The 12,746-nt window shown below is 39.2% G+C and overlaps 1 protein-coding gene across 1 annotated transcript in view; it reads left to right on the top strand.

The window, feature by feature from the left end:
• Positions 1 to 1,743, top strand: part of LOC129940530 (uncharacterized protein DDB_G0283357-like) — a 43,470-nt gene extending 41,727 nt beyond the window's left edge. The window contains exons 4-5 of the mRNA XM_056048904.1: positions 324 to 1,138; positions 1,200 to 1,743. Of these exons, the coding sequence (XP_055904879.1) occupies positions 324 to 1,138; positions 1,200 to 1,583 (1,199 nt within the window). The 3' untranslated portion in view covers positions 1,584 to 1,743. The remainder of the gene's footprint in view (positions 1 to 323; positions 1,139 to 1,199) is intronic.
• The last annotated feature ends 11,003 nt before the right edge of the window (positions 1,744 to 12,746 follow it).

The following is a 12,746-nucleotide window of genomic DNA, read 5'->3' as shown; positions in this document are numbered from 1 at the left end:
TTCAACCACAATTCAGCCCTTGCAAACAACAGAAAGAATTGAAGCAGTGGATTCCGAATCGACAAACAGTCCTTTCAACCCAGATAATAGAGACTCATCGACAGCAATTCAACCACAGTCTACTGAAAGCACCGAAGGACAAAATCAACCAACAAGTTCTACTGAACGAATTCCTGTTCGTAACAGTTCTCAAACGATAACGATCACCACATATTCTGAAGACTCCACTGAAAATGTTTCTTCAACCACAATTCAGCCCTTGCAAACAACAGAAAGAATTGAACCAGTGGAATCCGAATCGACAAACAGTCCTTCTAACCCAGATAATGGAGGTTCAACGTCAGTTACCCAACCACAGTCTACAGAAAGCACCCAAGGACAAGATCAACCAACAAGTTCTACTGAACGAATTCCTGTTCGTAACAGTTCTCAAACGATAACGATCACCACATATTCTGAAGACTCGACTGAAAATGTTTCTTCAACCACAATTCAGCCCTTGCAAACAACAGAAAGAATTGAACCAGTGGAATCCGAATCGACAAACAGTCCTTTCAACCCAGATAATGGAGACTCAACGTCAGTAAGCCAACCACAGTCTACAGAAAGCAGCACAGATAGTGTAGTCTCGACGCCAGTTAATCAGCCACTGCGTATAGAAATTGGCCAAGAACAAAATCCACCAGCAATTTCCTCTGGAACACAACAGATTAGGAATGATATTAATTCTGGTACAAATGTCAAGCCTTGTGCAACAAATCAAGGAAGACTACCATACGTTAGTGGGACAGAGCTTGCAAATAGTCCTTCCAACCCTAGCTATTCTGCAAGGACAAGTCCATTCCTCTTCATCAATATCATGGCAAGCCAAATTAACTCACAAACAAGTTCTCTGCCAGCATCTGAGAATATAGCAGCAGTCAGAAAATCGTCTTTGGAAGCAACCGATGGAATTACTCATGATAATAGCGCAACTGAAGCTGTTAAATGTCCCTGTGCTTCCGAAAATGGACATGCAAATTCCATTCCTGCCGGATCTTCGGCCAATGTGCAAACTAATCAAGAGCCGCAACCATCTTATAGTAGATTAACAAGTGGTACCATAAACTCTGGTTCTGGAAATAAATCTCCCATTATGGTAAGAATTGGTTTGTTTTTTAATTGATTAGCTGAAACAATATAAATTTGTTCTATTTTAGACTGCCATAGCGTTTAACAATGATGCTTCAGGATCGCGTTACAGTGTTTCAGGAGATAACTCAGGAATAACACAAGGTGGAAATAACAATAACCCTGGAAATCTGAACGTAGGAAGCCAGCCAGCAAGCTTCAACACCATGCCACAAATTTCAAATAACGATCTTAGCTTAGCAAATACCCCATGCGGCACTAATAGTCTTCTAACAGCAATTGGAAATATTGTTTCTGGATTAGGAAATATATTAAATGGATTGTCTGCAAATAATGCAATTAATGGAGCGTCAAATACTGTCGGTAGTAGTGCATCAGGCAATGTCAATGGTATTTCCTTAGGTGTGACTATAGGTATAGGAGGCCAAAACGTGAACCCAGTTGCACCCTGAGCTGGATAGGATAGAACAATCCAAAAATCATGCAATTTTAATTTTAAGCTTGTTTTCATTTAAACTTTAACAATTTGTATACTTTTAAATTTTTGTTTCCATTAAAGCTGTCAGAGTAAATAATAAAAATAAACTATTTTAGAATATTAGTAAAAGTGTATTTTGATACTTTTTTTTCTAAAGTCCATAATTATATCTGGACATTAGAAACACGTAATACGGTACCCTTGGTATCAAGGTACATATGTAATTTTTCTTTAGGACGTAGAATAGTGAAATGTCAATGTGGCATTTTTCACAAGATTGTCAAAAATGTTGCGTTGGTGTTTCGTTATTTTTGTGATTTAACATTTTCCCTTAAGACACATTTCCTTTTATTTCGCTATTTCTACTAACTCTTAGCATTCCTCAAAAATGATAGGCATGTGGATCTGTTTATGTCCCTAATGGCTAGAGCACAGTTGGCAAGTGGGTTACGTTCAGTCGATGAATGTTCCAGAGAAACTTTTGTACATAGGCCCTTCTGTAGCCAAACTATAAAAGTCTAAAGAAGTATGTCAAGACGTTAGTCAGTGACATAGCGAAAAAAAAGACTTAGGTTTATGCACTGGGCCCGGACAAGATATTGGTAAAGTTGGTAGGTTTATTTCTCATATGCGTTGGTAAAAACCTTGATAAGTAATAAACGGAATTATTTCTTTAATTAGGGGATATTATTTGACATGTGAAGATAGTTTCCGTGATGTTAGTTATCTGCTCCTTGCATAGGTAACTAGAGGAAAATTCAGATTTAACCGCATTGAATTGTGCGATATAGAATATCATTTATTTATTCAGCCTAATACAAGCTATAACTTAACATAACTTAACTTAACACTAGCTGAAATTTTTTTTTAAGTTCTTGTTATCAGTTTTCAACATTAATTTATGTGAGCCCTAAGGCCCAGGATATTTTATCAAAGGCTGTAATCAGTGTATACAACATGTCTGCTATTACACGATGAATCTAAATGCATGCGACACTTCGAACAACATAAGTGCAAAAGAGAAAAAAAATTCGAAAACATGAGACGCAGGAAAATCGACCTGTGTCACTTACTTACTTACTTAAGGTGGCGCTACAGTCCGGGGCGGACCTGGGCCTCAACCAACATGCGTCTCCAGCCAGCTCGATCCCTAGCTAGCTGTCTCCAGTTTTGCACGCCAAGTTTGTTGAGGTCCTCTCCCACCTAGCTGCGCCACCTGAGTCGCGGTCTTCCTCTACTGCGCCGTCGCTCGGGATTGGATTCAAAAACCTTCCGGGCTGGAGCGTTGATGTCCATCCGCTCTACATGACCTAGCCATCTAAGCCGTTGGACTTTAATTCTGCTAACTAGGTCAGTGTCGTTGTACAGCCCGTACAGTTCGTCGTTATATCTTCTCCTCCATTCTCCATCTATGCGTACGGGACAAAAAATCACCAGAAGAATTTTTCTCTCGAAGCATCCTAAGACGCTCTCATCTTTCATTGACAGGGTTCAGGCCTCAGCGCCATAAATGACAACCGGGATGATGAGTGTCTTATAGATGGTGATTTTACTTCTCAATTGCCTTCTAAGTCCAAAGAAGCAGCGATTTTCAAGAGTTATTCTTCGTTTGATTTCAGCGCTAATGTCGTTGTCTATGTTAATAGCGGTGCCTAGGTAGACAAAGTCCTTAACTACCTCAAAGTTATAGCTGACCATTGTGAAGTTTTGTCCAAGACGTCGTCGTTTAGTGTCCTTTTTTGATGACAGCATATACTTGGTCTTGCCCTCATTAACCACTAAGCCCATCTTCTTCGCTTCCGTCACAATGCTCAAAAACGCTCCACTGACATCACGCTTTGATCTTCCAATTATGTCAATATCATCTGCGTAACCGAGTAATTGGATGAGCCTTTGGAAGATTGTGCCTCTAGTGTTGACGATTGAGTTTTGCACAATTCTCACCAGAAAAATGTTGAAGAAGTCGCATGACAGTGCATCGACTTGTCTAAAACCTTTGTTGACATCAAATGCATCGGTAAGATCTTTTCTGACCTTGATAAAGCATTGTGCATTCTCCATCGTCATTCTACACAAACGGATAAGTTTGACAGGTATGCCAAAACTAGACATTGCTCTGTAGAGCTCTTCCCTATAGCTGCTGTCATAAGCGGCTTTAAAATCGATAAAGAGATGGTGGGTATCGATTTGAAGCTCCTGGGCTTCTTCCAAGATCTGCCGTATTGTGAATATTTGGTCGATAGTGGACTTTCCTGGTCTGAAGCCACCAATCAGGTTGTAGACGAACGGCTTCAGGCGTTCACATAATACGGCAGAGAGAATCTTATACGCAATGTTAAGGAGACTGATGCCTCTGTATTTGGCGCAGTTTAAAGGGACTCCTTTCTTATGTATCGGCCACACTATGCTGAGATTCCACTCATCGGGCATGCTTTCTTCCGAACATATTTTGCAGATGAGTTGGTGCATGCTCCGTACCAAGTCATAACCTGCTGCTTTGAATAGTTCTGCAGCGATGACGTCAGCTCCAGCAGCTTTGTTTGACTTAAGTTTAGATATAGCTATCTTCACTTCGTCAAGGTCGGGTAGGCGGAATTGTTGATCTGCGTCGCCGAGGTTGAGTGGTTCTACCTCCCTTACAGCGGAATTCGGTTCGTCATCGCCGTTATATAATTTGGAGAAGTGCTCTTTCCATATTCTCAACATAGACTGCGGTTCCACTACTTTGTTCCTGTGATCGTCCTTATAGGCTTCGGCTCTTGGCTTGTACCTTTGGAAGTTTTTTTTTACCTTTTGGTAAAATTTACGAACCTCATTCCTGTTGTGACATCCCTCTATCTCCTCGATCGCGCGCTTCTCATGCTCCCTTTTTTCCATCTAAGAAGCCGGTGTTCCTGTCTCCTCTCCTGCTCGTAGAGCTCGCGAGCAGCTCTAGTCCTTTTGTGCAGCGCCGTTTTGTATGCCTCTTGTTTCGCTGCGTGCGCTTGGCCGCATTCGTCGTCAAACCAGGGGTTACGCTGTGGTGGTCGTGAGAAACCAAGCACTTCAGAGGCGTCATCTGTGATGGGTGCTTAATGCAGCTTAGAACTCCTTAAGAGGTTATTAGAGACTCGATCGGAAAAGGACATGGCAGTCTCTTGCGATTGTAGCCGTCTAACGTCGAATCTTCTCACAGTTCTTCCTTGTTTTGGCTTGGATCGGGATATCCGTAGCCGTACCTTGGCTACAACGAGGTAGTGGTCCGAGTCAATGTTGTCGTCTCGGAATGTTCGGATATCCTGGATACTGAAGAAGTGTCGGGCGTCGATCACAATGTGGTCAATCTAGTGACTTACCTTATCATCTGGAAAATGATTCAAAGCATTATCAATTACTTTTCTTAAAATGCTTTGAAGCAAAACACCGGCATCATTTGTCCTTTCATTGCATCCTATGTCCACATATATGAAGGCACAATTTGCATCAGCTAAAGCCAGAAAAACTATACGATTTGAACCTTTATAATTAAGGTACAATGCACCATCCTTACGCAGGCTTTTAAACTGCATGTGTTTGCCATCAAGAGCACCCAAGCAGTTTGGAAACTGCCAACGAATGGTAAACTGCAAGTCATATTAATCATAGAACCTAAACAGTGTGACATTTAATAATTTAATCAAAACCTAATCAATATAAATTATATGCCTTCTTTTAATTTCAGGCAAAATCATTTATCGAAAGCCTCAGCAAACGCTTGAAGACGATTTCCGGATGCTTTGAAGAGAAGATGTCCCATTAATCTCCCTATGCTTGGCTGGGAAAGCAGGTTGTATTTGAGACAGAGCAAATGGTAGATGAAAAGTTAAAAGAAAAGCCGCCTGGGAGATCCAGAAAATTTTAAGGGACTTTGGAGAAAAGGACCTAACAAAAAGCTCCCAAAGTGATTCTCTTCCACCGACATCTCACGAAAGCAGGGAAGAAAAGCTTAGAATGAATCGTCAATCATCCACAAAAAAATGGCGAAGTTCATCAACATCTGGAGAAGTAAGGACAATTGCAAATTTGGTGCACGTATTAAGTGTGGAGAAGATAAGACCAGCATCTGCTAGTTCTGATGTAGCTCGAAGTTCTTTCACTTCAGACATCTTAGAACAATCCATGGAAGTTTTTCCAAATAGCCTCACAAACTTCAGGCATGGCGTTGGTAAGAAAAGGCTGCGAAAATTTCGTTTGGTAGTCTGTGCTCTTTAGAGATTCACCTGTAGCCAAATATCTCAAAGTTGCAGCTAATTTTTCGGCAGGTGGAATTGAATCCCTCATTAAAGTGTATTTTTTCACGATATCACTTTGAGAAAACACCCCTTGGGAAAGAGAGAGTTCAAAGAGTGCAGTTAGAGGCTTTGACAGAGAATACATACATTTTCTTAGAACAACTGATGGGACGCCATTTGAAGTTCAAATAGTACGCATGTGCATTCAAAAGGACACAAGCGTCCCAGGTTTTTTTCAAAACCCACCTCTGTCTTTCAACTATTACTCTCACCTCCCCGCGGTGAACATCGGGTGCCTAGTACCTCAACTGGAGATTGGGTTCCAACCCCAGTGGAAAGTTGTTGGGGGCAGCAAGCGAGAGAGGGGGAGCGAGGTGTTTCCACTAAGGCACCTCTCCTTATCCAGACGGCAGCGGATGAATTCTCGAGATGGAATCAACGGTGGAGTTTACAGTTCCAGTAAGGTTGAACTACTTAGTGAGCACCTTATAGGACTCCTTCGACATATTCGGAGCCCAGGCCTGTAAGGAGCGGTTTATCCGGCTCCCCTTCCTTGGAGTTATACTAAGAATTTGGCCTTCCAGGTTGGGGGTTGTACCGTCGGGGTGACTTACTGGCCACGTAAAAAATACCTTTAGTTTCGAAGCACCAACAAGCCTCGGATACGGATGGATTCACTGTTGACAACCCACGCAAACGAAATAAGGACAATGAACTTCGGATCTGTACGTGGAATGTTAGGTCCCTTAACAGCACACGTGCAGCCGAACAATTAGCGGAAGCCCTAAACTGCTGCAAGGCAGATATTACAGCCATCCAAGAAGTGCGATGGGATGGACCGGGCAAACGCAAACTAAAAGACTGCGATATCTACTACGGCGACTGCTACCGAAAACAAAGACAGCGTCTATTTGGGTGTGGATTTGTTGTTTGAACTAGACTGAGGCAAAAAGTCTTGACTTTCAACAGTGTGAGCGAGCGCATCACGCTAATCCGCATCAAGTCTAAATTTGCGAACATAAGCATCATATGCGCACATGCCCCAACTGAGGAGAAAGATGAATACACCAAAGACATATTCTTCGAGCTTTTGGACAAGAAATATGAGTAGTGCCCTGGCTATGACATTAAAATTGTCCGGGATGGAAGGGAAGACATCTTTGGTGGAATAATCGGGAAAAACAGAATGCACGACAACACTTCTGACAATGGATTCAGGCTCATAATTTTTCTGCGGGCGCAACGTCATATTAGCCAGTACGCATTTTCCACACCTCAACATCCACAAAGGAACTTGGACTTCTCCAGATCAATGTACCGTCAACCGGATTGACCATATTGCGATTACCGCTGGACAAGCTTCCAGCATAATGGATGTCCGAACTTTCCGAGGAGCTGAGATCGATTTGGAGCACTACCTCGTTGTAGCCAGGTTAGAACTTCGGACCCAAAGCAAAACAGGCAGATGCTGGGAGAAGGCACAACGTGGAACGGCTACAATCGAAAGAGATCGCCAAATCCTTTTCCGACCGAGTTATAAAAAACCTCTCTCGAAGTTCTCTGCCACCAAACAATGTATCGAAAACCAGTGGCAACGTTGCCAAGATGCAATCAGAGAAGCCTCATGTGCTGTGTTTCAAGCAGCCACCAACAAGGAGCCCCTGGTTTGTTGAGGAATGTCGGCAGGCAAATGCAGCCAAACAACAGGCACGCAAAGTGGTGTGGTGCTGCATTAAAGGACGAGAGCTGCTCATGTGCTCGGACAAAGATGTTGAGTGGTTTAAAAGCAGGAATGAAGTTCGAAAGTTTTTTGAACTTGTCGAACGAAATTCACAGGTACACATAAACCTAGAACCGAAGGCTGCAAAGACAAAAGTGGAAACATCATAGTGGAACCGCAGTCAATGCTGAGGACATGGAGAAAATACTTCTGCAGACTGTATAACGGCGACGACGAACCGAATTCCATTGTCAGGCAGGATGATGATCCATTCAACATAGACGGCGAAAGCCAACAATGCCATCCTCCCGACTTAGACGAAGTAAAGATTGCCATATCTAAGCTGAAGTCTAATAAAGCCGCTGGAGCAGATGGCTTGAATGCTGAGCTTTTTAAAGCAGCTGGAGATAAGTTGGTTAGGAGCATGCACAAACTTATCAGTAAGATATGGTCGGAAGAAAACATGCCCGATGAATGGAACCTCAGTATTGTTGGCCCGACCCTGAAAAAAGGAGACCCTCTAAACTGCACCAACTATAGAGGAATCAGTCTACTTAAAATGGCCTATAAAATCTTCTCTGCCGTAATATGTGAACTTCTAAAGCCCATCGTCAACAACCTGACAGCTCTTATCAGTGTGGTTTTAGACCAGAAAAGTCCACAGTCCCTCAAATATTCACATTACGGCATATCCTGGAAGAAATTAAAGAACACCATCAAAACCCACCATCTGTTCATCGATTTCAAGGTCGCATATGACAGCATCTACAGGAACGAGCTGTATAGAGCCATGTCTAGTTTTGGCATCCTTGCCAAACTCGTCCGTTTGTGCAGCATGACCATGGAGAATTCACGCTGCTCCATAAAGGTTGGAAACAACTTAACAGAACCTTTCGATGTCAAAAAAGTTTTGGACAAGTTGAAAAGCTGTCATTTGATTTTTTTAACATTGTGCTTGAAAGAATAGTGCAGAGCTCACACGTCAAACAAACAAAATTGCAATGACAATACAGTTGTCAGCTGTCAAATAATTACTTACCAATAAAAATAAATATATTTTGGTGTTGCAGTCGGCCTTGCGATATTTACGATTTGAAGCGATTACCTTTTAAAAGTCTAATGTGTATATTAGATTTGTCAAAGTCTACGGAACTGAACGCGTTTTTGTAGCTTAGCTATAAGAGTGACAACAGCATACGTCAAAACTAGTTATTCCGCATCTTTTTATGACATATTGGTTTGTGTTTTTGAAGTAAACGTGCAAAGTAATCAATCCAGACCGTTTCTTTTGAAGCTCTATGCTCCAATTGATGTAACACATAATTCTAGTTGTCCTTTCATTGTGTAGAGTTGTTTAGAATGTAAGAACTTATTTTATGAGTGAAAATTGATTGCGAACTCATAAAAACGGTGTGCGCAATAATGTGCATCGCATTTTACCACGTAAAAATGGAAACATGTCTCTATCAACATCAATTTTCTGAAGAATTGTGGTAGAGGATTAATGTATATAAATAATTGTGTTATGGGATTTTTATGGGAGCAAGAGATTATTACAACACCATAGGTCATAGATTTGATGGAGAAGAAAAAAGTCTACATTTGTTTACATGTTTACTTTTTTGAAGGTATGTAGATAGGTCTAGATGTTCATATACACCTACTTACAAAAATCATCTACGGCAACGTCAAAAAAGCTTATTCCTGCAGGTATTATAGGAAACCACCAGCTTTTTTTTATGGTTTCACACATTTTGGTTTTATTATTTATAAAAAAAAACTTTTATAGCAAGTTGATACCCCTAATGGTTCAACTAAAATAAGTATGAATATGGAGTATGAATATGAAGCATGAATATTCCAGGAACCTCTAAACGTCAAAAAATGTCAAAATTGTCCATTTGATTATTTTCAAACGGACTGTTAACAGTTATTTCTGGAAGGGATGTTAGATTACATTTATAAGAATACAAGTATTTTATAAAACTTAAACCTTTAATATCAAGAAAAAGATCTGTTCCTTAACAGAGTCACATTTTATTCTAATTTTATAATAATCTAATAATGTCAAATTTGATAAAATATTTGGTTTTGTTTTTATTTTATTTAAAAATCCATAACTTTCCACACAATTATGTAGGTCTATCGAATGAAAAAAATAATGAGGTTTGCTATAATTAGCATATACCTAATTTGCCTTTAAGACGTAAAAACAATGTTTATGAACATTTATAAGGAGGCAACAATTTTATTATATTGTTGCTGTTGATAAGTTTGTTGTATGTGAGATTAAACAGATGTTGACATTTTGAAAAAAAAACGCCATATTTCGAAATCCGAGCTCTATACAGAGGTAGACTTTTCGGCATCGTGTTCTACGGAAAATTTACAACAAGGCCTCATACACACAAATTGTATTGCAATTAGCTCTAGGTTAGGCTGTTTTCTGAGTTAGATTGGCTCGTCTATAAGGGACTATTCACATAAGAGCTATCATCCATTATAACATGTTTTATTCCTTGAAGTGTGGATCGTATGTGGAACTCGAATTGAGTTTGACAGTTCGTTATAATCCGATTACAACTCGCTTTGAACATCAATCTGTTTTCCTTTTTGACAATGAAAGAACTTATTTTATTAACTTGATATTAACTTAAACTATTTTCTACCTTTTTGTTAACAACTTGCACCGAATTTAGGTTTTTAATTGTTTAAAATCACATTTATTCATTCATTCGTCACTCGCTGGTCGCTCTTTTGTGAACAGTTCTAAACTCATGAAAGATTCTTTCTTACAGCCGAGCAGTTTCCTTTCAATTATTTGTATTCTAATATTGTAATAAATTTTACATTACGCTTGAATGTATATTTCAGCTATTTTATATGAAAACAATTGTACACATCTTTAATTAAAAAATTTAAAACTCAAGTCATAAAAAACAACATTTCAACTTCTTGTTTGTTATTTGACTAAAACAAAAATATGGGTTGAATATTTTTGTTTCCAACTTTTATCTAGTGTGAATTTTTAAAATTGAATTCGCCCTCATTGGCAACGATGGTGAAGCCGTGAACGTTCAAAGCATTGCATAGAAAGCTTAGTTTTCTTACAAAAAGCTACACGATGTGCAATAAGCTTTTGAAAGAGAATTTTAAAAGGCTTCATTAAGGAGTTAAAAAACTAAAGTATACTTTTAGGTGGTTCAGCTTGAATCGAACATGAAGCAATTATTGGGAGATTCTAAATAATTTTGGACTGGGTTGTTTGCTATAAGATTCCTTGTCTTTTTATACAAAGGTATTGTACTTAAGCAAGAAGTGCATTATGTCAAAAGTAAAACTTTTCCAAAATTAAAATATTAAAACTCAAGTTTAAAAGTGATGACTTTCAAATAATGTCAAGCTAAATTAAGACTTTTGTTAAAGTACCACGAATGGCGCTGCCTGTACTAAAAGGAATATGGTTCCTAAGAGAGTCTGAAGGAATAATTTCGTTAAATTTGCATTCCAACTGAGATTTCATAACAAACTAAATTTGTTATCGTTTTCGAAAAAAATATACAAAAATAATTAAAGAATCTACAAGCCTTCTCGCCCCCATTTAGTTGATCCCAAAATTGGACAAATGACTATAGATAGCACAGGAAATAAATTATCTAGAGTACCTACCGGGACCCGTCCCACAGTGGGGCACCTTGTATGGGAGAGTTTCAAATCTAAACTAATGAACCGATTTTGATGAAATTTTCAGGAATGATAGCTAATAGCAAGACAACCTTCCTCAACCAGCATTCACCAGCTCTTCAATTTTTCTTTTCAAAAGAAACTCCGGAAGAAGTTAGAAAAGAAAAAGACTGTGTAGAAGCTGAAACTTTGAATCTCCGAGATACTGAAATTGAGTTCAATGGATTCTTTGTTAAAATAAAACTTGTAACATATGTATGTAGAACATCTTCGTTTGTTGCGGTTCGTGATGATTTCCGACTATTGTGGGAACGAAAAAATCTATATTCCTTATTACGGCTCTCTTGAGCCTCCTCCGATAAAGAGCCAATTAGTAAGGCACAAGACTCTATTATTTCCTTACCGTGCATAAGGATCTTGTGCATGGTTGCTGGTAAGTAGTACCAAGGGTACAATTCTATAGCCATTTTCGCAGTTTGTAAACCGTAATCATGGAACTTATCGGGATCAATATAATGGTTGCAGCATATAACTTCTAAAATAGTTGCCAACCACTTAATAAGGTTTTCATCTATTTTGGTTATTTCAGCAGTAACTGAATAATTTTCAAAAAAAACGTCTTGAGGTTGAGGTCCAGAGTTTGTAGTCCCAGTTCCTTGTTTGTCAATGTCAACAAGTATTCCCAATTTTTCTCGAAACTGATTTTGTACATGAGTTTTAGTTTCCTTCGAAAATAGTACAATTACTACTAGAAGTTGTATTTGTTACAATTTGTGCCGATTTTCCATCTATCATTGTGAAATTTATTGCATGTTTTATTTTAATAAAGAATCCATTGAACTCAATTTCAGTATCTCGGAGATTTAAAATTTCAGCTTCTACACGGTCTATTTCTTTTCTAACTTCTTCTGGAGTTTCTTTCGAAAAGAAAAAATCGAAGAGCTCTGCAATAACGGGTTGAGGATGGTCGTGAATTTTTCCAAATGCACTCTTCATTTTCTTGTTGCACAAGCTTTAAAGGCACTAGGGATGTAAGAAACAAATGTTCATAAGAAACGCCTTTCATTGAAAACTCGTAGTTTTGCATGTAGCGACTTTGACCACTTGCACCATCGCATCCCCATTTGGTGTGCAAGATAAGATGTTGGTCTTGGCTCACCATTGTCATTTTTTCAAATGTTTGGAAAATTCTTTTACATGTGTGATCTAATAGATCTTGCAAAGGAACATAGGCAGAAGTTTCAGTAGCAGTCGAGTTATCCGGGTAGCACTTCTTTCGTGCTTCGGTAACCCTCTTATACGAAGGGAAGATATCGTGCCCAATTTCTTTAATAGCTTTTCGAAGTATCTCATATTGTTTTTTTGTTAACTTTGCCTGAATGCTCAAGGCAAGAGCAGAATCAGCATCAAAATTTAAAATCTTTGGTGAAGATGTAGAAGCCGCAGCTTCTATTATAACTTTAGGCACATCATCCCGAAGTTG

The sequence above is a fragment of the Eupeodes corollae genome, chromosome 1 (assembly GCF_945859685.1).
Source record: "Eupeodes corollae chromosome 1, idEupCoro1.1, whole genome shotgun sequence".
NCBI lineage: Eukaryota > Metazoa > Arthropoda > Insecta > Diptera > Syrphidae > Eupeodes > Eupeodes corollae.
This window is presented reverse-complemented; position numbering and strand designations above follow the sequence as displayed.